The following is a 27,407-nucleotide window of genomic DNA, read 5'->3' on the forward strand; positions in this document are numbered from 1 at the left end:
AAAATCGAAACAATTTCAAATCTAACTTTCAGCTCAGAGTTTATTGATAAACTTAAATCACCCTATAGACATATCATACGCAATTGTATTGATACTGAATTGTGGAATAAAATTGAAGTGTTTGTTAAAAGTACTGCTTTGTTTGCCAATCAGCACGCGACAACACACTGTTCAAACTATTGAACGAAATTGTGTGGACTGTCGATAAGGCGGGCATTTTAATTTTAAATATAGATTATAAGTTAAAAAACTTGCTAGCGCGCATTATGTTTTTTTGCTTGCAAAGCTGTGTCATTCAAATAGATCATAAATACCATACAAAAACAGTTCAATGCTTAAATACAACACACAGTTCCTTTAAAATATATCTCCACAATGGGTTCCCACACACCAAAGGAACATATTTGAATGTTACTGTAGTATACAATTAAAAACGTCAAAAAGGTGCATTTCCGTTCCTTAAGTATACTAAATTGCTATACAAAGTATGTATATATTCAGACGTCATATAGACCAACACTGTTTAATACAGTGGTCCGATTCACCACATGGACCTGGTAATTAAATTGTCATTAATTAACACTAGCAGTATTACCAGGTTTTATTCAGATTTGCACAATATATAAAATACTACATATGTAATTAATTAACTCAGATTGGCATGGACGACAGGAGCAGTGATCTTATGTACATTGATATATGACTGTTAAAGCTGCATTAATCACAAGTGTCGTCCACACATCAAACATATTTAATTAGCTGGAGTTTAATGAAGATAACGATTGCAATGCAGGAAAAGAGATTGTAGATATAAAAACTCTTGTTAATTGATATAACAAATAATTAACACTGCTAGAATTACTCTGAAGTGCTAACAGTTACATTGTATACATCAAGCTGTTTGTAAACGCTAGTTAGCATACACATATTTTTTTGTTTGATAAATTACAAGTACATGATTTATGTTAATGAAAGTTCTTTTTTTTTTTTCAATTTCAAACTATAATCAAGTTATACACGGCATTAATTAATGACAAGGACAGGATTAAACCCCCACCCTAGGTGAGGCTCATCATGGTTGTTGGCAGTACATCACGTTTGGGTGAGATGTTACTAGCCGCGGGCTAAACATGTCTTCAGGTTGTTATTATCTCGTATATCTGTATTACCTGGTGACTTTGACATAGGGCATGATGAATGATTTTACCTGTAATCAGTTGGAGCTTTAATTTGTATATTTTGACAGGTAAGCAGAGATAAGTAATTAAACCTGTTACATCTATTTAACAGCTATAAACAGGTTGACATTTCATTGTTACATATCTGTCTTTGATTGACAAATTGTAATTTTTCTTTTTTTGCAAATTGATTTTTTTTGGCAGAAAATAATGAAGTGGAGTAAGTAAGAGTTTGTGGTTTAATCCATCAGTGTTCCACTGATTATAGGCAGATCTGACAAGGATTGTCTCAGCCTGGTCATACTCCTACAGAAACATCCGATACTAATTAACTGCCTTTTTAAATGTCACTGTAAAATGTCAGTGTGTTGTATTGTCTTGCATGTAGTTCCTCTTGTGTCCTTTTCTATATAATCTCTGGAAATTGCACTAGGGGATGAAAGACAGTCAGGGTAGGGAGGTGGAGGAAATAGGCATATTCTTCTCTTACAGGTCATTACAGAGTAACAAATGAAGTAAAGATTTGATAATCAAAGAGATTGGTGGAGGATAGAAAATCGGGAAGGAGTTTCTCTGACAAGTCATCACTTACTGAGTACTGACAGACCTCGTAATGAAAGTGTGTGGGTAGGTGATTGGAGGAAGACGTCAGATTCTCTGACAAGTTATGGCTTCCTAAAATTAAGAAGGGTCCTCGTAATAAAAGAGAGTGGACAGGTGGACAGAGGGAAACAACATATTCTCTAGGTAATCAGTGCTTTCTAAAATAGTCAGACCTCCCTATAAAGGGATTGGTTAATTCAGTAGGAGAGATCTGCACTGATTCTCTAAGAAATCATCCCTTACTTTTATTGAATACACAGGTGTGTCTCCCATTTTTGATGGGAAAAATTAGCTTAATTGTCACCCTCTTGGGGTAGATAGCCCCATGTAGAATAGCATGTGCTAAATGTGACGTCATAAAAAGTGAATGGCAATTTTAGTATGCCGCAAACATGCCCGACTGTCGGTGAATGAAGTGATAGGATCAGAGAACAAGAATCTTCCCCTATCTTGAGGATGCAACAGAGGAATTTCAAAACCTCAGGCTGATATTTTGGTTGCGTTAACCTCGGTAAAACCTCAGGTTAGAAGACAACTGAAAAATCACCCCTTGGGTTGGAGATTTATCTTACCCATAAGGTATAGGTGGAGATTCTACTAGTCTCTGACAAGTCATCACTTAATTATGAAATACAGTGAGTGTTCATCATGTTTAACTTGAAAAGATTGGTGGACAATCTTTCTATCTCATACTGTCATATTTGTTTAACCTACCTAGTGCCAGCTTTTATTGTGCGTTATATGCTTACCCAAACACTTTCAATCTTATTCCCGAAAGATGTTTGCCCATCATCTGTAAAAAGAATGTTGCTTTTAGAAAAACATGGTGCTGTTTCATAGAGTTGAATATGCTACATAATAATGTCATCGTATGAAAATGAATTATAAGTATGTAATAAAGGGAGACTGCGGTGGCTGATTGGTTAAGGCATCTGACATTCTGGAACCACTAGCCCTTCACCACTGGGCCGCGGTTGCTGAGTGGTTAAGGCATCTGACATTCTCTCCACCACTGGGCCGCGGTTGCCGAGTGGTTAAGGCATTTGACATTCTGGTACCAATAGCCCTCCACCACTGGGCCGCGGTTGCCGAGTGGTTAAGGCATCTGACATTCTGGTCCCACTAGCCCTTCACCACTGGGCCGCGGTTGCTGAGTGGTTAAGGCATCTGACATTCTCGCCACCACTGGGCCGCGGTTGCCGAGTGGTTAAGGCGTCTGACATCCTGGTACCACTAGCCCTCCACCACTGGGCCGCGGTTGCCGAGTGGTAAGGCGTCTGACATTCTGGTACCACTAGCCCTCCACCACTGGGTCGCGGGTTTGAGGCCTACTTGGGGCAGTCGCCAGGTAAAGGCCGGTGGTCGGTGTTTTTTCCCGGGTACTCTTGTTTTCCTCCACCACCAAAACCAGGCACGTCCATAATGACCATAGCTGTTAAGAGGATGTAAAACCTAAGACAAACCAAATCAAATGTAGGTTTTTGTTGGTGTGCATTAATGTTGTTGTTCATTATATGACTGTTTTAGAAATCCGAGGAGGTACGTGATTTTGATGGAGTGTTTGATGATAAACCAAACCATGTGGAGATGGATATGGGGTTCAAATCACCAGAAATGCCCAGAAAGATCTCGCCACCCAAACGGGGTCAAAGGGAATATCCACCACAGGACCAAGTTATCAGTGACGGTCCTAATGACATAGCATGGCAGGATTTTGATGAGAAGGCATACATCGACAAGAAGAGGTGCACATCTGGACAGGACTGTTACTCGGCAAACAAGTTCAACCAACTAGCCAGTGATAACGTAAAGAGTAATCGTCATGTAATGGACACACGCCACACCATGTAAGTCATAAAATATAGCTGTGGACATGTGTAGGTATAACGTCATGTACACACGCCATTCCATGTAAGTCATAAAATATAGCTGTGGACATGTGTAGGTATAATGTCATGTACACTTGCCACCCCATGTAAGTCATAAAATATAGCTGTGGACATGTGTCGGTATAATGTCATGTACACTTGCCACTCCATGGAAGTCATAAAATATAGCTGTGGACATGTGTAGGTAAAATGTCATGTACACTTGCCACTCCATGTAAGTCATAAAATTAAGCTGTGGACATGTGTAGGTATAATGTCATGTACACTTGCCACTCCATGTAAGTCATAAAATATAGCTGTGGAGATTTGTAGGGATAATGTCATGTACACATGCCACTCAATGTAGGTCATAAAATATAGCTGTAGACATGTGTAGGTATAATGTCAGGTACACACGCCACTCAATGTAGGTCATAAAATATAGCTGTGGAAATGTGTAGGTATAATGTCATGTAAACATGCCACTCAATGTAGGTCATAAAATATAGCTGTGGACATGTGTAGGTATAATGTCATTTACACATTTCACAGCATGTAAACCATAAAATATAGCTTAACCCTTTCATCCCTAGGTAACTTAAGAGTCTACCAAACATTTATCTGGGTGAGTCCATTATGGTCTACAATGGTGAAAGGGTTAAGACATGTATAGGCATAACATGAAATGTGTATATAAGATATAGCTACAGACATGTGTAGGCATACATGTAAAGTAAATCCTAAAATATAGCTTAAGACATGTATAGGTCATAGTAATAAGTATATATATTGTCGCACGTAGATGTCGCACGTAGATCCAGGCCTGTCTAAACTTATATGTGTAGGTCATAGTAATATGTATATACGTTGTCACACGTAGATCCAGGCCTGTCTAAACTTACATATGTAGGTCATAGTGATATGTATATACGTTGTCACTAGTAGATCCAGGCCTGTCTAAACTTATATATGTAGGTCATAGTGATATGTATATACGTTGTTACACGTAGATCCAGGCCTGTCTAAACTTATATGTGTAGGTCTTAGTAATATGTATATACGTTGTCACACGTAGATCCAGGCCTGTCTAAACTTAATTTAGAATAACTGGAATCAATGATGTAACTTGATATCTGCAGTCTGGTATAAATTTAAACATATTGCCACAAAAAGAAAGAAGCTGGAACTTTTTTTTCTTTTTGTGAGTCAATACATTATCTTTATAATGACTTAACATTTGGTGTTATTACGTGTTTTCTATGCATTTAAAATTGATGTGATGGTGTGCTCTGACACACAGATCAAAATAATAGAAGAATTGATATGATAAATGTATATTCCATTGACCCTAAATGGAAGAATTACCCTGATCTTTTAAAAGCAAACACCTAAAAAATGTTAGGGCAGGCTGGTTGATTTGTTTGGTGAATATGTAGGTCATGACAAATGACCATGTCTTCTGTTTGACTGTTAGCTATGTTAAATATATGTCATATAATGCTTGTATGTTGATCAATTACAGGTGTAAGTCTGCCGACCTCTCCACAGACCTGCCTGCCACTACTGTCATCATCACCTTCCACAATGAGGCTAGGTCCACCCTCATCCGTACTATCGTTAGGTAGGTTACCATGGTTTCCTATAGGTATTCCATTCCAGGTCATTGGTTACTGTTTCACTCAAGCATAATCCTAGGTCAATTTTTTTGTGAAAATAGAAATATTGCTTTCAAAAAAGAAAAACACAATTCATTCAAATAATATCATTTAAAGATAATTTATGAAAATATACCTAATTCTTGGTCGCTTTTATGTTTTTTATCAGCTGAAATGTTGTAATAAAGTCCAGGTGGAATAATATTTCACCACTTGGAGATTGACTTGGATCTGTTTATTAGGGAATTTCTTATTAAAAAAAATGTGAACAATTTGACACACAGTTAATTCATTACAAATTTATAATTTGACATCAGATTGTACAAAATGATGTGTATTTAATACAATAAACTAACATTAGGGCTTATGTATGATATTCTACACCTGGTTCCTTGTCAAGGGTATTGTATAAAAAACCATGTAATTTGTACACCTTTGTAATTTGCAATGTTACTTTTTGGACTGAAAATGCTGAAACAAAGCTTTAAGATATAACATATATCTGAAACCAACAGTTAAGTGAGTTTAATGAAGCAAAATGATTCTTTGTGTATTTGTACAGGGTGTAATGTTATGTAAGGTCCAACTAACAACTAGATAATTTTGTAAAAAATATTTGATATTCTTATGTATTTATGACATAAACATGTTTACTGTTATATAATTCTGTGTACTTGCAGTGTCTTCAACAAAAGTCCAGCTCATCTCATCACGGAGATCATACTGGTGGATGACTTTAGTGATGATCGTAAGTAATGAGGAGACGGGTCCGCATCATACTCACTAACAGGGGATGAGTAAAGTTTGAGAAATGGATAATTGCTATATACCTCTCACAAATAAAGTTACCAGGGAACAAAGGTAACTCTAGGAACCCCTCACAAGTCACAAACAAAGTTACCAGGGAGACAGGAGGAGGGTCGGGGTAGGGTTAACATCTAATAACCCATCACAAGTCACAAACATAGTTACCAGGGAGACAGGAGGAGGGTCAGGGTAGGGTTAACATCTAATAACCCCTCACAAGTCACAAACATAGTTATAAGGGAGACAGTAGGAGGGTCGGGGTAGGGTTAACATCTAATAACCCCTCACAAGTCACAAACATAGTTATAAGGGAGACAGGAGGAAGGTAGGGGTAGGGTTAACATCTAGTAACCCCTCACAAATCACAAACATAGTTACCAGGGAGACAGGAGGAGGGTAGGGGTAGGGTTAACATCTAGGAACCCCTCACAAGTCACAAAGTAACCAGGCAGACAGGAAGAGAGTAGGGGTAGGGTTAACATCTAGTAACCCCTCACAAGTCACAAACAAAGTTACCAGGGAGACGGGAGGAGGGTAGGGTTAACATCTAGTAACACCTCACAAATCACAAACATAGTTACGAGGGAGACAGGAGGAGGGTAGGGTTAACATCTAGTAACCTCTCACAAGTCACAAACATAGTTACCATGAAGACAGGAGGAGGGTAGGGGTAGGGTTAATATCTAGCAACCCCTCACAAGTCACAAACAAAGTTACCAGGGAGACAGGAGGAGTGTAGGGGTAGGGTTAACATCCAGTAACCCCTCACAAGTCACAAACAAAGTAACTAGGGAGACAGAAGGAGGGTAGGGGTAGGGTTAACATCTAGTTACCCCTCACAAGTCACAAACATAGTCACCAGGGAGACAGGAGGAGGGTAGGGTTAACATCTAGTAACCCCTCACAAGTCACAAACAAAGTAACTAGGGAGACAGAAGGAGGGTAGGGGTAGGGTTAACATCTAGTAACCTCTCACAAGTCACAAACATAGTTACCATGAAGACAGGGGGAGGGTAGGGGTAGGGTTAACATCTAGTAGCCCCTCACAAGTCACACACACAGTTACCATGGGAGACAGGAGGAGGGTAGGGTTAACATCTAGTACCCCATCACATGTCACAAAGTGACCAGGGAGACAGGAGGAGGGTAGGAGTAGGGTTAATATCTAGTAACCCCTCACAAGTCACAAACATAGTCACCAGGGAGACAGGAGGAGGGTAGGGGTAGTGTTAACATCTAGTAATCCCTCACAAGTCACAAACAAAGTTACCAGTAGGGTTAACATCTAGTTACCCCTCACAAGTCACAAACATAGTCACTAGGGAGACAGAAGGAGGGTAGGGGTAGGGTTAACATCTAGGAACCCCTCACAAGTCACAAACAAAGTAACAAGGGAGACAGGAGGAGAGTAGGGGTAGGGTTAACATCTAGTAACACCTCACAAGTCACAAACAAAGTAACTAGGGAGACAGAAGGAGGGTAGGGGTAGGGTTAACATCTAGGAACCCCTCACAAGTCACAAACAAAGTAACCAGGGAGCCAGGAGGAGGGTAGGGGTAGGGTTAACATCTAGGAACCCCTCACAAGTCACAACGTAACCAGGGAGACAGGAGGAGGGTAGGGGTAGTGTTAACATCTAGTAATCCCTCACAAGTCACAAACAAAGTTACCAGTAGGGTTAACATCTAGTTACCCCTCACAAGTCACAAACATAGTCACTAGGGAGACAGAAGGAGGGTAGGGGTAGGGTTAACATCTAGTTACCCCTCACAAGTCACAAACATAGTCACTAGGGAGACAGAAGGAGGGTAGGGGTAGGGTTAACATCTAGGAACCCCTCACAAGTCACAACGTAACCAGGGAGACAGGAGGAGGGTAGGGCTAGTGTTAACATCTAGTAATCCCTCACAAGTCACAAACAAAGTGACAAGGGAGACAGGGGGAGGGTGGGGGTACTGTTAACATCTAGTAACCCCTCACAAGTCACACACACAGTTACCAGGGAGACAGGAGGAGGGTAGGGTTAACATCTAGTAACCCATCACATGTCACAAAGTGACCAGGGAGACAGGAGGAGGGTAGGAGTAGGGTTAACATCTAGTAACCCCTCACAAGTCACAAACATAGTTACCATGAAGACAGGAGGAGGGTAGGAGTAGGGTAAACACATAGTTACAAGGGAGACAGGAGGAGGGTTGGGGTAGGGTTAACATCTAGTAACATCTCAAAAGTCACAAACAATGTAACAAGGGAGACCGTGGAAGTGTGGGGGTACTGTTAACATCTAGTAACACCTCACAAGTCACAAACAAAGTTACTTGGTAGGCAGGAAGTTACCTATCACAAGTAAAATTACCTGGAAGATTGGGGTAACCTCATACAACTTTTTGTAAGTTAATACATAACATTGGAAATGGATGGTAATTTTTCCAATCATATTATAACATTTTAAATTTATATATCTCAATTCACAGTATTAAACATATATTTCAGTACAATTGTTGCTATTTTGAATGTTTCGTCTTGCCCTATGATACAGCATCTGATGGCTTGGAGGTGGAGAAAATAAAAAAAGTGAAACTGATCCGTAACAATAAGAGGGAGGGGCTTATGAGGTCAAGGATCAAGGGTGCTGATGCTGCCTCGGCGACGGTGCTGACCTTCCTTGACAGCCATTGCGAATGTAACGAGAAGTGGCTTGAGCCCCTGTTGGAGCGCGTGGCTGAGGTCAGTAGAATTTGTTCCAGTTTTGTTCAGCCTTTTCTGATGTAGATAATAACAATAATGATAATAATATACAACATTATATAGCGCCCTATATAATTTGTAAAATTACTCTAAATCGCTTTACAACATATGCATAATAGTATTAGTTATAATTGTGAAACAAATTCAAAGGCTTACAATCACTTTTACGCATTAGGCAAGCAGATAATCATCGCAATGTGCACATAAATGAATAAATAAAGGGTGGTATTTACATGACATGACAAAGAGTCTAAAACGCAGATGTGGAGATGCTTACAAGTTAGTTCTTTTACAGTGACTGAACTAGTGGTGTAATATTTTCATGTTTCAAGGACAATGAAATGTTGGAAGTCATAAAGAATAATGATCACAATTTGTAGCGAGTGTTTTGTATTTGTACAGGATAAACATCGTGTGGTAAGCCCGATCATTGATGTCATCAACATGGACAACTTCGAGTATATTGGTGCATCTGCTGATCTCAAGGGAGGTTAGTCATAATGTTTTGTGACTACTTCTAAATGTTTCGGAGGAACAAGATATGCATATAAATTTTCAGGAACTTCACCCTGAGGTCAATGCCACAAGCAGTGATCAAAGTTCAGATCATCATTCCATATATTTGGCTTCAAGGTCACTGAAAATCAAATAAAACAACTCTTTAGATTGAGTATTGATGACCATTGTTTCTATAGCTATCTTAAATTAAACCTTGTGTTGGATTGCGATATGACCGTGTTACCTCTGTGAGATTATATGTAACCATGGTAACAGTTTTATGTTGAAGGTTAGATGATTGCTTGTTAAAGGTGTATGGATATGATTTGGTAACATGTATATGTAAAACATCAGGTTAAGTTACATGTTATGGATGTGATTTGGTAACATGTATATGTAAATCATCAGGTTAAGTTACATGTTATGGATGTGATTTGGTAACATGTATATGTAAATCATCAGGTTAAGTTACATGTTATGGATGTGATTTGGTAACATGTAACTTAACCTGATGTTTTACATATACATGTAAAACATCAGGTTAAGTTACATGTTATGGATGTGATTTGGTAACATGTATATGTAAATCATCAGGTTAAGTTACATGTTATGGATGTGATTTGGTAACATTTATATGTAAAACATCAGGTTAACAGTTACATGTTATGGATGGGATTTGGTCACATGTATATGTAAAACATCAGGTTAACAGTTACATATTGATGTCAGATTCCAATTCATAACTCCAGTTTTAATTTTTAACAAGGTTAACGTTTTACCACTGTAGGCTGTAAAATCTCACAGCCGTATGACAAGGTATGTTTTGTTTGTGGAACTCATGTTCCTCCCTTCTTTATTTTGGTTTTCAATTTACCTGGCGATGTTTTTTTACTCCTATTTGAATGTTAAAGGTAAGGTGTTGAACTAAGATTGGGACTCTGGGATCATCATTTCTACTACTGCATGAGAAATGTGTATTATATAGAATCTTTATTCCGTCATTTTAAATGTTTTACTTGCATTTGTATCTTTATATATAAATCAACTATGGATTCCTCTGCAACAGCTAATGATATGGCTCGGATTCAAAAAGCAAACACATCAATGGTCATCCATATTCGTAAAACAAACAGACTGGCACAGACTACTATTACAGCTGGTCTAAATGAGAAGGACAACAGTCTGTTGTTATTCTCTGTCATGTTTATTCAGATCTGAAGTAAATGAAAAGCTGTGCGACTAATACACAAGCTACAGAAACAAATAAAGTTACACATTTCAATACAGTGCAATAACAATTTGCCAATATAAGGGAAATAACTCTTACAGAACAATCACTGGCATGATACACAACCCCAATACAACTTTTACAAACTTACAATTGTATATATTCTGATACAAGATTAGAATTGATACATAGTTACTGAGAAGTATGCATGTATTTCTCAGATTTCATGTACTTTATAAATCTCTTTTAACAAATTCTATAAGATGTGCTAGTAACAATATCACATGATACCTGTCCATGTGTATGGCGTGGAGATGTGGTATAATGTAAGTACTGGTGAGTTCTAATATTTGTGTGAAGTTCTGAAAATGTAACTGAAATAAAAACTCTCTTAACAAATTGATATGATCTGAAATTCATTCAAGAATGTCTCTAATCCATACAGTCTATCTAAATGTTTCTGATAACATAACATGTACCTTGACAAAAAATTAAAAAGGCAGTCTCACAAAAAATACACATAGTTACAAATTGGTATACATCTATAATTTCTGATTTGATCAGTAATAAATCAGAAACACTTATTTAGACCTAGTCCAATTACAAGTTTTATATAGTCCAATTACAAGTTTTGTATGACACACAGATAAAAATTATAAAAACTCTTATGCTCAAAGTTACATCTATCCATTTGAAGGTCTTATAAGGTTCAAATTAACCCATCAAAGTGTACGACTCAAAGACTTTTTACGCCAAACTGACGACCATGAATGAACCAGTCAAAAACAGAATCAACGACTTTACACAATGACCAGAACAAACCACACTGTAGAAAACCAACATACCTGGTATGTAACACGTAAAACAACCACAACTCCGCTGTACAACTCAAGATCACACTATAGGATATGATACGTGGATGTGGTAGTTTCGTTAAGTAAGACTCTACACAAACACTTTACTGCAGATTTATCGTTAGGACATTTATATAAATACATCAGTTTCATCCCTTCTTCACATAGCACATACCAGTACATTACATTGACACTCTAGATCTGTGTACACCTGTTGTGTGCTCCCTGTATACCGTCTGGGTTGCCTCCCCTGTATACTGTATGGGTTGCCTCTTCATGCTTCAGTTATTGCCCTTATTCTAAAAAGCTTGACATACTTGGAGTTCATTCAAACATCATGGAGTCATTTTGTTTTTTGAATAAAATTTGAAAATTTGGAAATTGAGATAGAGACTGCCATAAACAGCAAAAGCTCATATAAGATGTAGATAAAAATATCAAAAGTATGAATATCATTTAATAATGTTAAGTTTTAAATATGAAAAAATAATAATTCAGAAGTAAATGTTTTGTAGGTTTTGACTGGAATCTTGTTTTCAAATGGGACTATATGACGTACGAGGAGAGAAACAAGAGGAACAGCAATCCTATAGGGCCAATCAGGTAAGTGTTTACAAACCTATTCAGCCAATCAGGTATGCTGTAACAGCCAATCATATGTGTTGTTAATGAATCTGTAATGTTGCCTCCTATCAGGTACATTGTATGGCTAAGAGCTGTTCCAGAAATAACCATATGGGAGAAGTGGGAGGTACCTTTACAGAGACCCCACCACCCATCACATATTTAAAGTGAGATAATATCAGGAATTGTAGGCAGATCTGGTTTTAAAGCCACAGCCCATAATATCTTAATACAGATACCTTTCAACTCGGGGCCCCGTTCAGTATTTTAAGCTGAAAAAGCCCCAAAATGTTGCTCTAAACTTTTTCCTGACACATATATTTTTCATGTCATATCTTTTTCTAGTTAATATGAAAACATAGCAAAATAATACTGAGGTTAATAATAATTAACTTACTGTTTTGTACCTAACAGAACACCGATGATAGCTGGAGGTTTGTTCGCCATTGAAAAGAGTTGGTTTGATGAGCTTGGAAAATATGACATGAAAATGGATGTTTGGGGTGGTGAAAATCTAGGTATGTATTGTATTTCATTTCTCAGAAATGTAGACAGTAGAAAAGCTGGGTACCACATGCTTACTTAACCTGATTAAGCTGACACAGGTGCTACGGTACACGTTGTAGGTATGACAGTTTTGGTTGCCGAACACAACATCATCAGTCTATGTCTGAGAAAAGGGACATCTTCACACAGATGGATATTGACATGGTTAATGTCATTGTTCTGTATTAATGTAAGATATGCCATCACCAGTCTGTGTTTTCTCAGAGATATATGACGTCATCATCCTATGTGCTTCTGCTGAAATATGACAGCATTATTCTTCATGATCTCCTAGATATCTCATCATTATTCTTCATGAACTCCGAGATATGACATCCTTATTCTTTGTGATCTCCGAGATATGACAGCATTGTTCTTCATGATCTCCGAGATATCACATCATTATTCCTCATGAACTCGGAGATATCACATCATTATTCTTTGTGACCTCCGAGATATGACAGCATTATTCTTCATGATCTCCGAGATATCACATCATTATTCTTCATGAACTCGGAGATATCACATCATTATTCTTTGTGATCTCCGAGATATGACAGCATTATTCTTCATGATCTCCGAGATATGACATCATTATTCTTCATGAACTCTGAGATATGACATCCTTATTCTTTGTGATCTCCGAGATATGACATCATTATTCTTTGTGATCTCCGAGATATGACATCATTATTCTTCATGATCTCTGAGATATGACATTACTACTTTGTGTGTACTGAAATATATATGACATCACTACTTTGTGTGTATTCTGATATATGACATCACTGCTTTGTGTGTACTCTGAGATATGACATCACTACTTTGTGTGTACTGAAATATGACATGGCTACTATTTACGGTTGCAGAAATATCTTTTCGAGTGTGGCAGTGTCACGGATCACTGGAGATCATTCCCTGTAGTCGAGTAGGACATGTCTTCAGGAAACAACACCCCTACACCTTCCCTGGAGGAAGTGGCAACGTCTTTGCCAGGTAACACTAGAACCATTGTCTATGGTGGAACAATATATTTACTGCAAAGCAAATTACCAAGGCACTGAAGTATCTTAATTCAGTATTCTAATTGAGTTGCCAGTTATCCAATAATAAAAATTGAATATTGATGGCAAATACTAGGGTAGTGTCAGTTTTTAGGTCACATGAGCTTTAGCTCAAGTGACCTTTGGCTATCCGTCTTCGTCCGTCGTCGTCCTTTGTCCAGCGTCCGTCGTGTGTCGTCCGTCGTCAGTCGTCCGTTAACATTTTATATTTTCAAATTAAGCTGAAATACTGTCAAAGGGATTTCATTGATACTTCATGGGAATGTTACTGACAACTCCCTGACCAAATGTTGTTATTTTTCAGATCGATCAGAAATCCAATATGGCCGCCAAGGCCGCCATTTTGAAAAACTATTTCAAACTTAAAGTCAAGTTCTACTGGGTCGATTTAACTGAAACTTGGTAGGAATTATCAACTTATGGTCCTTTTTTTGTTGTTGATGTTTGGTGCCATACAGAAATGGTAACCATAGTAAAAACAGTTTATACCTAGTTTCTTCAAAAAATGGCTGTTCCACCATCTGTTAAACCATTTGTATAAAAAGTATCAGGAATCAAAGAAAAATATTGCCAGGTATGATAATAGACTCATTGCTGTTTTGAATGTAAATATGAGGATGGAAATGTAGCGTGTTAATACTGATGATGATATGTAAGTTACAACACAATTCTCTTCACATTCCTCTAAGATGTGGTACTGCACATTATGTGTGTTAACTGTATACCATCATTAATGTTACAAATTTGCCTTTCAGTTTTTAAATGTATTAAGATTTGTTATGTAACAGAATATTGTTTTATTGATGGTGAACGTTACTAAAGTGCCTTCTCTGTAATTAAATGTTTTTGTCACAGGAACACGCGGCGAGCAGCAGAGGTATGGATGGACGAGTATAAGGAGTTCTACTACGCAGCTGTCCCCTCGGCTCGTATGGTCTCCTTTGGCGAGTGAGTTCCTACCAGTGTATAATCAGTCGGCATGCCATGTTAACCACTTCGTGAACATTTAATAAGCGATGTAATGATTTCCTTCAATGCTGCTTACTAGTCTTTGGCATACTGTATGCGTCGGAGAAAAAAATAATTCATAATTGTTTCTAGTGATCAAACTTGTAATAATATAAATCAGTGATAAGTCTTGTCGTTTAGATTTTCTTCTTCTCTATTTCAGTCTCACTTGTAAATGTTGATGCAGTAATATTTCGTAATTCATGTTTTCATTTTTGTTCAATGTCTATTATCTACGGATAAAAATGTCCTATGGAAAGTAATAATAAATAGATATGGATGGTATAATAGTTGCAATTTTTTATATGAATTGATAAAAAGGATGTCATGAAATGTTTTTTGATAATTAAAAGGTGTTTGTCAAAAAATAAATATTAATTGGTCTACTTTGCTATTTTCAGTATCTCTGAGAGGTTGAAGCTGCGTGAAAATCTGCAATGCCATAATTTCAAGTGGTTCTTGGAGAATGTTTACCCAGAACTCAAGTATGTGTTGTACTACATGTGCGGTACAGTGTCTTATACTTAATTAAACTTCGTACATTTGACAGCTGTTGCATAACAAGTTATAAACTTATATTGATCAGCATTTTATTGCCGAAATGAAAGTAAGCTGGAAGTTTTATTATGGATCAGTGACAATACACAACCCTTTGAATTGTGATATGAATAAGAGGGGAATAATTACTATTTAATTTGTACTTTGCATTCTTAATATAGCTTTATTTACATAGCTATTGAACATATATTTGTGGATAAGGAATCAATAAAGTTCCTGTTGAGATTCACAGATGTTCTTCCATGTTTGTGACAGGGTCCCTAACACACAGGATGTGGCGTTTGGCTGTATACAGCAGGACACTATGTGTGTCGACACACTGGGCAACTTTGCTGATGGCACCCTGGGAGTCTTCCCATGTCACTTTGCTGGAGGAAATCAGGTAGTTACAGTCAGAGAAATTTTCTTTAAAAGCAAACATATTGAAATTCTGTGTATAGGAAAATAGAAACTACAAGAAATATATATCAGTAATGCATGGGGAAGATATCCATGTTGTCAGAAGTTGTAGGCAATATTTGTTATATCATATATAATCTTTGTAAAAATAATAGTAGTTTGACATGGTATAACTATGTTAATTCAGAAAAGGTCGGGTGAATATTAGAAATGAGACCACCCTTACACGAAATGTGATGTCAGGAAATATGTTAAGATCCCCCTATCAGCGAGTTATGGTTGGTTATCATGTTTACCTAACTAGGGTTGACAATTGCCATGAATCTTTGATGTCACAATGGAAGATGACGTCCCAAAGACATAATTAAAAGACTGACAAATGAAATTACATCACAGTGTTAGCCACTAGATGGTAACTAAAAACGTCTACCAACTCCTGGTATGTTTATACAACAATTTGAGAGTGAAGAAACCGATAGGGGTTGTGGGAGAAATTAGTTTATCATTTGTGCTATAAACTCCAAGAAATGGTACTTCAAAAAGATCCATAGGTTTGCAGTATGTATTTTGGTCAGTTCATGTGTCACGTTGTCAAGGTATAAGGTATTCACTTCTCTTGTTACATACAAATTGTACAATAGCTGATATGTTTTTATGCAAATTATCCCAGAAATATTGCCTTTTGTTCATATTTGCCAGAGCATGTGGATGGTTAAATGTAGCTTCAAACCTCTGGCTAAACAGCTTGTGGAGGGTCAGAATTTAAAATCACATGACATATGACTTGTTATTATTGCCTTTAGCATTCTGTCATGATTTATTCTGTCAGGTTTATTGACATGATAAAAAATGAGATATTGATATAGGAAGGCATTTAAAATATGTTTTCTCAGGATGATAAAACTATAACATGTACTGACATCAGAAAGTTTAATATCCATTAACTGATTGCAGGAATTTTCATTGGGCAAAGATGGAATGATTCGACATCTTGACCTCTGCTTGACCTTGACATCAACATCAGAGGGTAATACCATCAAACTTTACCAGTGTCAGGAAAACAACAACTTACAGGTAAGTTATTAACCACTTTTTTGTTTGAGGTAAATCAGGAAGCAATCAATGCTTCAGGTAAATCAAGGAGTGCTCCTCTGTCCCAGGTACATCACACACTACTCCAGGTAAATCAAGGAGTGCTCCTCTGTCCCAGGTACATCACACACTACTCCAGGTAAATCGTGGAGTGCTCCTCTGCCCCAGGTACATCACACACTACTCCAGGTAATTCATGGAGTGCTCCTCTGCCCCAGGTACATCACACACTACTACAGGTAAATCATGGAGCACTCCTCTGCCCAAGGTACATCACACACTACTCCAGGTAAATCATGGAGTGCTCCTCTGCCCAAGGTACATCACACACTACTACAGGTAAATCATGGAGTTCTCCTCTGCCCCAGGTAAATCACACACTACTCCAGGTAAATCATGGAGCACTCCTCTGCCCCAGGTACATCACACACTACTCCAGGTAATTCATGGAGTGCTCCTCTGCCCCAGGTACATCACACACTACTCCAGGTAATTCGTGGAGTGCTCCTCTGCCCCAGGTACATCACACACTTCTCCAGGTAAATCAAGGAGTACTCCTCTCCCCCAGGTACATCACACACTACTCCAGGTAAATCATGGGGCACTCCTTTGCCTCAGGTAAATAACTATAATATATATATCAGGATCTCTATGTCTGTAATATAGCATACATCTGTAATAGCATACATCTGTAAGTGTGTAAAATAGCATACATCTGAAAGTATGTAATACAGCATACATCTGTAAGTGTGTAATATAGCATGCATCTGAAAGTATGTAATACAGCATACATCTGTAAGTCTGTAATATAGCATGCCTCCTAGAGTCTGTAATATAGCATACATCTATAAGTCTGTAATATAGCATACATCTGAAAGTATGTGATACAGCATACATCTGTAAGTCTGTAATATAGCATGCCTCCTAGAGTCTGTAATATAGCATACATCTGTAAGTCTGTAACATAGCATCCATCTGTAAGTCTGTAATATAGCATGCATCTGTTAGTCTGTAATATAGCATACATCCTAGAGTCTGTAATATAGCATGCCTCCTAAAGTCTGTAACATAGCATACATCTGTAAGTCTGTAATATAGCATACATCTGTAAATCTGTAATACAACATGCCTCCTAGAGTCTGTAATATAGAATACATCTGTAAGTCTGTAATATAGCATACATCTGTAAGTCTGTAATATATCTATATCTGTAAGTCTGTAATATAGCATGCATCCTAGAGTCTGTAATATAGCATGCATCCTAGAGTCTGTAATATAGCATACATCTGTTAGTCTGTAATATAGCATACATCTATAAGTCTGTAAGATAGCATACATCCCAGAGTCTGTAATATAGCATACATCTGTAAGTCTGTAAGATAGCATACATCTGTAAGTCTGTAAGATAGCATACATCTGTAAGTCTGTAAGATAGCATACATCTGTAAGTCTGTAAGATAGCATACATCTGTAAGTCTGTAATATAGCATGCATCTGTAAGTCTGTAATATAGCATACATCTGTAATATAGCATACATCTGTTAGTCTGTAATATAGCATACATCTGTAAGTCCATAATATAGCATACATCTGTAAGTCTGTAATATAGCATACATCTGTAAGTCCATAATATAGCATACATCTGTAAGTCTGTAATATAGCATACATCTGTAAGTCTGTAATATAGCATACATCTGTAAGTCTGTAATATAGCATACATCTGTAAGTCTGTAATATAGCATACATCTGTAAGTCTGTAAGATAGCATACATCTGTAAGTCTGTAAGATAGCATACATCTGTAAGTCTGTAAGATAGCATACATCTGTAAGTCTGTAATATAGCATACATCTGTAAGTTTAAGAAGAATTGATAGTTTTGGCTTAGTTTGCTTTACAAACTCTCATGACAGGTTCATGCAAACTTTTACTGCTTTGAAGGGTAAAACATTTGCTGTTAACATCCAACAAAGAAGTAAACTATACCCTAGCATAATTATCACTAAGTAATTTGTGTTTTACTTTGAAATTTCCACTTTTGTATGTGTTGCAGGTGTGGAAACGATACAATGAGGACGTTATGCTGAAGAGTAAACACCTAGATCTCTGTCTGGACAGTCGGGAAGTGCAGACAAAGAATAAGGGGCTCACCGCCAACAAGTGTGATACAGATTCTTCCTCGCAACGTTGGACCTTCCAGGTCTCTAGGAACTGAGGACCAAAGTCATGGCAGCCTTACAATGAAGCTTTAGTCATGTTCAGGATCTGCCAAAAAAGTCAAATGAAATCCAAGTTGTAACAGTTTTCCAGGTTATGCCATAACTGCATGCTACAGCTTTACTCCATCTCAGGGTCCGTGTGTTATTTGTTGTTTGTCTGGTAAATCTCCAGTTGTCTCCCCCTCACATAGCATTGGTATCAACTGTTTTAACCAACCCAGTCAATTACTACTGCAACAATATTTACAGTTGCAAATGTGGAAACCATAGTATACATGTAGGTCACTGCTCTGCGCATAGCCATTGGCAAACACAGGAACCATAGGTCACAATTGCCCATATCCATTTGTTAACACAGGAATAGTAGTATAGGTCACTGTTCTACCCATGATCAGTGAACCGTAGCATTAGTTAACATGGCAGTATAGGTCACTGTTCTACCAATGGTCAGTGAACCGTAGCATTAGTTAACATGGCTGTAGAGGTCACTGTTCTACCCATGATCAGTGAACCGTAGCATTAGTTAGCATGGCATATATGTAAGTGTTATGTACATGGTCAGTGAACCATAGCATTAGTTAACATGGCAGTCTAGGTTAGTGTTATGCCCGTGGTCAGTGAGCCGTAGCATCAGTCATGGAGTGAGAACTGGGAGGTTTATCAGACACTGTTCCATGTGATTTTAAAACTAACTGAATTCCTGCTGAGCAGGGGTGTCGGGACTGCAGTGGTCGTTGTTTACATCAAATATATATTGTCAATTTTTATATTATCCTACTGATTAACTTGTACTTATTTTACTAATTATTGCACCTCGTGTGCAAATGATATGATATCTAGGTAGGATATTGCACTGAATGGTTATCAAGGGATTAAAACAAAATGTGATTATGAAGTTAGGATGTGAAAGGAAATGGATTATGATGAGGATAATATTTAATTATTTTATGGAACAAACAACATTTGAGCTGGCAATCAGTTTTGTTTCTGGATGAAATGAAAATAAAAATAAACCTGATAACTATTAGACAGGCACACTTTCCAGAACAGTCTTTAAATTTAGATTTGATGAAGAAGGTATGAGACAATATATAAACATTTAGAGAAAGGGGGATATTTCATTAAAAATAAGTACAAACTTAACAATAAGTATTACAATTTTGTAAAGATCTGACATATGACATAAATATGAAAGAGGTTGTAGGAAATGATTCAGGCTCTGTAACATAGTAGATTTTTAGAAGTCTTAGAAGCCATGGATAGAGCGATGCTTTCAGACATTCATATGATACCTGTTAATATATTTATATAGTTATGTAAGAGGGAGGAATACGGCAGCGTCTGATTTTATAATTCATTTCAATGGGATTGACATGTTATTTAACAGCTCTAGGACCAATTTTATAAATTTTGCATCCAAGTCCCTCACATTTCATCTACATAATCAAGTTATAATCAGAGTTTTGTGAGATATCAGAATGATAATCATATGTCTGTTGTCTATCCATATTTTGTTATTGTTAGTATCGTACAAATGACAGCCAGCTTCCTGACAGTGTATGTCATGTATACCATCTTCTACGCAACTGTGTACATTTTCTGATCATCAATTTCAGACTATGCCAAACTATCAATTAATAGTGTGGTTATAGTATGTCATGGAAGATCAGGGTAAATGAGTCATCATCACTGCTTCATCAGCTTCAGTTTTGATAAACCACTTGGTTGTAAAGTCACTATCAAACAACAGTGTTTTTATCAAGAAATCACAATTGAATGGCCGATCAAAAAGTAGGTGATTGGACATTGGGGATCTATCATTAATCCTTCGGATTGGTCAACTTGACGCCAGGATCTGAGCTTGTTAAACAGACTGGCATGTTATAAATTTTGCCTGACAATCATAACACAAGGGATTAAGCCAGCATTGCAGTTTGTCCTTTACCATGTAGTAATTATCATTCACTTTCATTTTCAGTGTTGTCATTATTAATTCAATAGAAACAAAATGCATTTCACTCCATAATATAAATCAAGAAATTACAGAGAGAAATCAAAACATTTTCTCATTTGAGAATGACTTAAGAGACCCACCCAATCATATTCCACTGATTTATGTAAAAAAAACGAATCTTGGAATGAGTATTGAATTTCCAGTTTTATTTCATTTTTATATATGTACATTTCATTTCTCATGTACCATAAAAACAAAAATTATGTGATTTTCTGATAGTTTTATTTTTAAGCCCGTTTTGTGATTTACCCCTATGCCTTTGGTGCCCCAAGACCACACTTTATATCACACTTCTGTGCAAGTTTTTTTTGTATGTAATACAATAAGACATAATTAAGTAAATAAAATCAAAAAGATAAAATATGGAATTAAACAGCTCAAAAAGGCACCAAACATTTCAAAATCCCATTTATAAACAATACTGTTCACAGACATATGACTGTTGAAAGGTGATGAATGTCGGGTTAAGGTTGGATATATCAATAAACGTCCAACTGATGCCCAATATAACCCCAATATTGTACCTGTGTGTCCTTAGCATTCCCTAGAGTTACCTCCCCTAGAATTACCTCCTCTAGATTAACCTTTATATTTACCTTGTTTATTACTTATTTAATTTATTTTCAGGATAGTTTTATTTATACTTGGAAAAAAAATATGATTTAAGGATCCCCGTACTTCTGCCCAAAATCGTCAGCTATGCATTGCAAACAGTTTCTTCTGGTATAACTATAGCTATAATAACTTATAATAATAAATCATTTCTGAAAAGACGACCATAACTTGCAGTATTGCAGAGATAACAGGGATTTGAATCCTGGACTTCAGATTATTATACTATTGCTTTAACTGACTGAGCTCCCTAGTCAACATAAGTCCTTTCCCAACTATACTCAGTTACAGCCTTAACAAAATTAAGGGAGGTGACTATATATACGAAAAAACACAGTGTAGCGGAACAGGGATCCTAGCTTAATCAGAGTATTTATAAAAGAATTAGTGTTACAAATGAGCTTAACAAAACATATAGTTTGCAAGTTTGAGACAACAGCAGGCAATCGTGTCAATCAGCTGTTCTTATATCAGTTTTACCCAAAGTTATCAATCCTTATACCAATTAAACATAGTGTAGAATTTAGTTTATTTGTGTATCATCAATAATCCATATTGTATACTAAACTAGTACATTATACTTGAAAGGCTATTTCACAATTCATGGTGCAAAATATTTAAAAGATAATGAATATTTTCTTGACCATGTAGTTTGATTAAAAATTTAGAATCAGTTAGAAAAATGTAAGTTTGAATATCAATTTACACTTAACAGGGATTCTCAACCAATACCTGACTTGAGTTTTAGATTTTGTTTCCTATTTAAGCTATTCCCTAAAATGCAATTATAAATCAGTTTTGTGATGTTTTTACATTACCAAACAAGTACAAGTTACTTGAAATGATCAGATGTCTTATCATGGACAGTGGCCTGATTGATTATAGCTGTAAAATTGATCTCAACACAATTACTTAAAAACACAAAAATATAATGCTTTAACACAAAAAAATCACGTAATAATTCACTTAAGCATAGCAATATATTGGTTTACTTGTGTGTGTTTGAAGGGATTTAATTAAATGACTTGCCCCTTGATATGTTTAAGGGCTGGTTTGGAATTATATTTTAATAATATAGAAATAGTGTGTATTAAATCGTACGACAGTGGTCTTAAACCGTGTATAAACTAAGGTATAGGTAAGAGTTCCCTTGTCAAGTATTAGTTACCATGGTCAGTGAGAGTTATAAAACATTTAGTGAGCAGCTAAACCTGCTTATTGACTCATTCACCCCTAAAGACACATTTGAACCCTTCCAATTCAAAGGTTGGAATAGTTCATTATGATATTTCAGGGGTGAATGAATTGAACATCTCCTCAGGATGCTTGAGGCCAAAGTATTGAATGTGTGAAGTAAAGCCAAATACATATCTAAAACAGACTAAGGCAGGGATCTATACTAAGACCTTGTCATTATATCACTTATGGCTATTGACATGGACGTTCTGCGAGTCATGTCAATAAATCAGTTACTTGGTTGATGGTGCCCTCGGGGACCTGTGATTCAACACAGTCTATCATACTGTTTACTGGTGTAGGTTGGTAATGTCACAATGTCAATAGTTATTGATTTACAGCTTCTAGATATATTCTGCAATATTTTTTTTCAACCCCACAGAAAGCAGTGCCAAAAATATTATATTTTTATTTTCATGCTTAACCCTGAAAAGATGAATATAAGGGATTTTTGCTTTAGACAGCAGATAACAAAATTGTAAAAATGAAAATTTGTTGAACACAAGTTATTGGTTTCAAAGTCTATTTTCTATGTGATCATATTATAAAGCAATTTCATTTGTAAATGAAATGTCTTCCATAAGTAAGTTGATCTTGGTTGACCGGATATTCTGACATGTGTTTGTCTCCAGAAATGTATTAGGTTACTTATTGAATGTTATTTATGAACATTTTAATTGATTCATGTATTGTATCTTATTTAAAGAATGGTTGAGAAACAGAGGGTATAGTTGTTATGTAGTGAATATGTGTAGCGATTAGTTTCCCTTACGGTAATACGGTTGTCTCCCTTGTAGATGTATACATCACAGTAACTGCCTAAAGTAGACCACGGGATTAGATTAGCCCATGCTTAGACACATTCAAATGCATTTATAAAAAGATTAAATGTGTTTTAATTGTTCCACATTTTAGTAGAATGTTGGGAAATTGGGACAATTTTAATGTCCAAATTTGTATGTAATTTAGAAAAATATGGACTAGTCTAGTGACAATGATTTATGTAGTAAAATATAGACACAGCGGTGAATGGAAGGTAGGTGAGTGTGTGCCGTTAATGTGATATACACTATGGGCCGCTTCACATATCTCTTTGTTACCGGTAGTGGTGGAAAGTATAACTGGTTATAGCTATGGAAGTCATTGTCATGTCATTACACTTCCGCTTCATTGACGCTCCATTACCAACCCTCATATTTCTTGTATATGTTATAATACATTTTCTGGCCTCTTATACACGTTTTATAATAATTCTAGTTCTTCAACAATAGAGTATTTCTATGACTGCTTTAATTACGATTTTACTGATGTACTAAATCTACTACTTAAAAGCTTTAATATAATTTTAATTTGTAATTGTTTTTGTAATGATGTTTAACCAAAGTCTATCAAACTGGAAGGAGTTCGGAGTGTGAGACACTCCAGCAGTGGAAATTGATCCGTCAAGTTAGGTCACCTTGTAGATCAGAACTAAACGTTAGGTCACAATGTAGATCAGAACTAAACGTTAGGTCACAATGTAGATCAGAACTAAACATTAGGTCACAATGTAGATCAGAACTAAACATTAGGTCACAATGTAGATTAGAACTAAACGTTAGGTCACATTGTAGATCAGATCTAAACGTTAGGTCACAATGTAGATCAGAACTAAACGTTAGGTCACAATGTAGATCAGAACTAAACATTAGGTCACAATGTAGATCAGAACTAAACGTTAGGTCACAATGTAGATCAGAACTAAACGTTAGGTCACAATGTAGATCAGAACTAAACATTAGGTCACAATGTAGATCAGAACTAAACATTAGAGCCCGGAATCAGTACCAAACGAATCTGGTCTGTATAGAAAGTGACTGGGTCAGTTTTAAACATTAGAGCCTGGAGTCAGTACCAAACGAATCTGGTCTGTATAGAAAGTGACTAGGTCAGTTATAAACATTAGAGCCCGGAGTCAGTACCAAACGAAACTGGTCTGTAAAGGAAGGGACTATGTCAGTTCTAAACATTATAGCCCGGAGTCAGTACCAAACGAATCTGGTCTGTATAGAAAGTGACTGGGTCAGTAACAAATGAGCTATTTGCAGTTGTTGGTGTCCTTATTCCATAATCCTAAAGGACTGATCGTGGGCGGCGAATCCACACACACCTTCCTCACCTCCAAAAAGGTTAACTTCGCTGCCATTATCTGTTTGCCTACAACGCAACTAGTTTTGGTAATGACGGTATTGGAATGACCTCCCTTCCCCTTCAAAAGCACACAATTGAAGAAGATCATGGACAGAAGTAATTATTGGTGATAGTTACCATAGTGTGGTTTTGTGAGCAGAGAATAACCTGTCGTCTGGTACTGATACCAGCATTGTTAATATTATATCACTCCACCAATAGGATCTAAGTAGTACACCAAATGTAATCGTTTGTTAATTATTAACTAACAATTTTGTCCATACCGCTCTTTACGTTTGCCCGTAGTAGATATGTGACTTGCTTGTATTATATGTGCGATTGTGTGGGTGAATGGAATAGTGTGTTTTTTGCGTGTTTTAAACTCAGTATTTTTTTAGAAATTGAAATGACTTGTCTCTAGAATTAAAATCAACGACCGTATCCGATTGAAGTTTATTTTGGTGGTAGTCCTCATGAAACCTCGAATTTTCTTGAAATAATAAAATGTGCTCGTTACATGGTGGCTTTGCTTTTGATTCATCTTTACACATACGCATGCAGGTCTCTGACCGATATCTTAAACCAGATACGTATATACTACTTGATGTTGATTCTTTATACGTCTCTGCTTAAACTACGTCTCTCTTATGTATAAGTGCATGTACTTATGTTATGTCTTAAGCATACATAAACGTCTACAATGGGAGTGTTAAACCTAAGTTGTTTAAACCAAGTCCCTTAAACGTACACGTACTTCTGTGAACGGTGACACAAAGAAATAATATATTCCCAACGAGATCATCGTTGTGACCATAAAACTTGTTTGTGGCTCAATCAGCTTGTATCGTTGAAAACATTGAGTTGTAAGGTTGTCCGTAAGCGGTCAATTTCTATCATCGAAACCGAAATATTTGGACAAGCTCTTAAATACCAAATCAACAGCGTCGTGTAAAAACGTAGGTTTTGGAAGCAGGCTCGTTACTATCAAGAAGGGGAAAGATCATGATAGGGAAAATCGCAATTGTACAGCTATGTAGTAAGCCGTCCCTGTTATTCGTGTTGTAGGTAAATATCGAGGAAAACTGTCAAGAAGAGTCTCTAGTGTTCTCTGTTTCAAGCTCAAGAAGGCATATACGATCGATGTAAACAATTCATTTCTTGTTATTTTAAACGGCACATCGTCGATATATATCTGAATGGGAAATCAATTGACTTGTTCAGTTTTATTTGTGACCGGTTCTGATAAACTCATCAATAATTCAGCCTCATTTTTAAACAAAATCCCGATTGCCAGAAGAGAGCTGAGGTTTGTTCCCATAGGAATGTCTAAGTCTTCTGGAAAGTCGATAAAGACTTTGTCAAACAGGAACGCATCATTTTTACAATTTCATCTTCAGTATACAGGTACATTTGTATTTCATTTTGGTTTTGTTTATTATTTTCACAACTCATACTCCAAAATAGTTGACAATTCATATCGACGTTAGGCCTTCTTCGATAAGAAAATTCTCATGATAAGAAAACGAAGACGGCGCTTCAGTTTGGTATGAGACTGAAAAGCTTTAAAGTTCTGTCAGAGGAAATAATTGAAGTAGAGGGTTGTTAAAAATTCACATCCAATTATTTCCACTTATGGAGTATACAATTTCACGACACGAGGGTAGCAACCCTATTGTTATAGTTCTAAGAGTGGTAGTAAGAAGTTAGGATGCTTGCCTTGTTAAGCAGATGTGTACTCGAACTCGTGTGTTGTGAGCCGAAGCTATACAAGGGCTATTAAAAAAAGGCTGGAAGGTAATCTTCAGATCCATTAGTTTGATGTTCAGATACATTTATACTATTTTGATATAGGATGACAAACAAATGAAAAACCGTTTTCATTTCGTTTATTTCAAGAACTTGTAATAGGAACCTCACCATATCCTGACGTTTAAAGCACGACACAAATGTCGACTTACAGTTACTACCAAACTGTATAAGCCATTAATGTTCCCTTTCTTGGTAGTAACATGCCACCCTCCCATGCTAATAAGAGTTCACACGTCGATTCGCTATTCCAGACTGGTATATGTTTCAGGCATGTCCGGATAGATGTGTTCTATTGAATAATTTAGCATGGATGTTCCATATGAGAAGGTCATGTTGTGGAAATGTTTTCAGATCTGATTTCCTCTTATAACATTTCCGTGTTTAAGTGCGCTACCTAGAAAAGAAATCATGTAAACTATGAAAAGGATTTGCATTTGAATAAATTATAAATTATACAAATTTCATGACATGCAGCCAGGTAGAGTAATTTTATAATGAACAAAATCAATGTAACAAAGAAATCAGGCAAAATAATGAAATGCAATTGCATAAACACATATCACAACGTACACACATAAATAAAAATGAGGAAAATAATTATATTTGTCAAAACCTAATGC

The 27,407-nt window shown here is 36.6% G+C and overlaps 1 protein-coding gene across 1 annotated transcript in view; it reads left to right on the forward strand.

Annotated features, from left to right (window-relative positions):
* The window catches only part of LOC110454633 (polypeptide N-acetylgalactosaminyltransferase 2-like), a 41,774-nt gene extending 16,273 nt beyond the window's left edge, over positions 1-25,501 (forward strand). Inside the window, exons 2-14 of the mRNA XM_021504252.1 lie at positions 3,309-3,628; positions 5,172-5,270; positions 5,985-6,052; positions 8,651-8,838; positions 9,262-9,349; positions 11,955-12,042; positions 12,478-12,581; positions 13,479-13,605; positions 14,529-14,621; positions 15,083-15,166; positions 15,495-15,621; positions 16,593-16,712; positions 18,782-25,501. Coding sequence (XP_021359927.1) covers positions 3,309-3,628; positions 5,172-5,270; positions 5,985-6,052; positions 8,651-8,838; positions 9,262-9,349; positions 11,955-12,042; positions 12,478-12,581; positions 13,479-13,605; positions 14,529-14,621; positions 15,083-15,166; positions 15,495-15,621; positions 16,593-16,712; positions 18,782-18,943 — 1,668 coding nt within the window. The 3' untranslated portion in view covers positions 18,944-25,501. The remainder of the gene's footprint in view (positions 1-3,308; positions 3,629-5,171; positions 5,271-5,984; positions 6,053-8,650; positions 8,839-9,261; positions 9,350-11,954; positions 12,043-12,477; positions 12,582-13,478; positions 13,606-14,528; positions 14,622-15,082; positions 15,167-15,494; positions 15,622-16,592; positions 16,713-18,781) is intronic.
* Positions 25,502-27,407: the final 1,906 nt, after the last annotated feature.

The sequence above is a fragment of the Mizuhopecten yessoensis genome, unplaced genomic scaffold (genome assembly GCF_002113885.1).
Source record: "Mizuhopecten yessoensis strain PY_sf001 unplaced genomic scaffold, ASM211388v2 scaffold7987, whole genome shotgun sequence".
Classification (NCBI taxonomy): domain Eukaryota; kingdom Metazoa; phylum Mollusca; class Bivalvia; order Pectinida; family Pectinidae; genus Mizuhopecten; species Mizuhopecten yessoensis.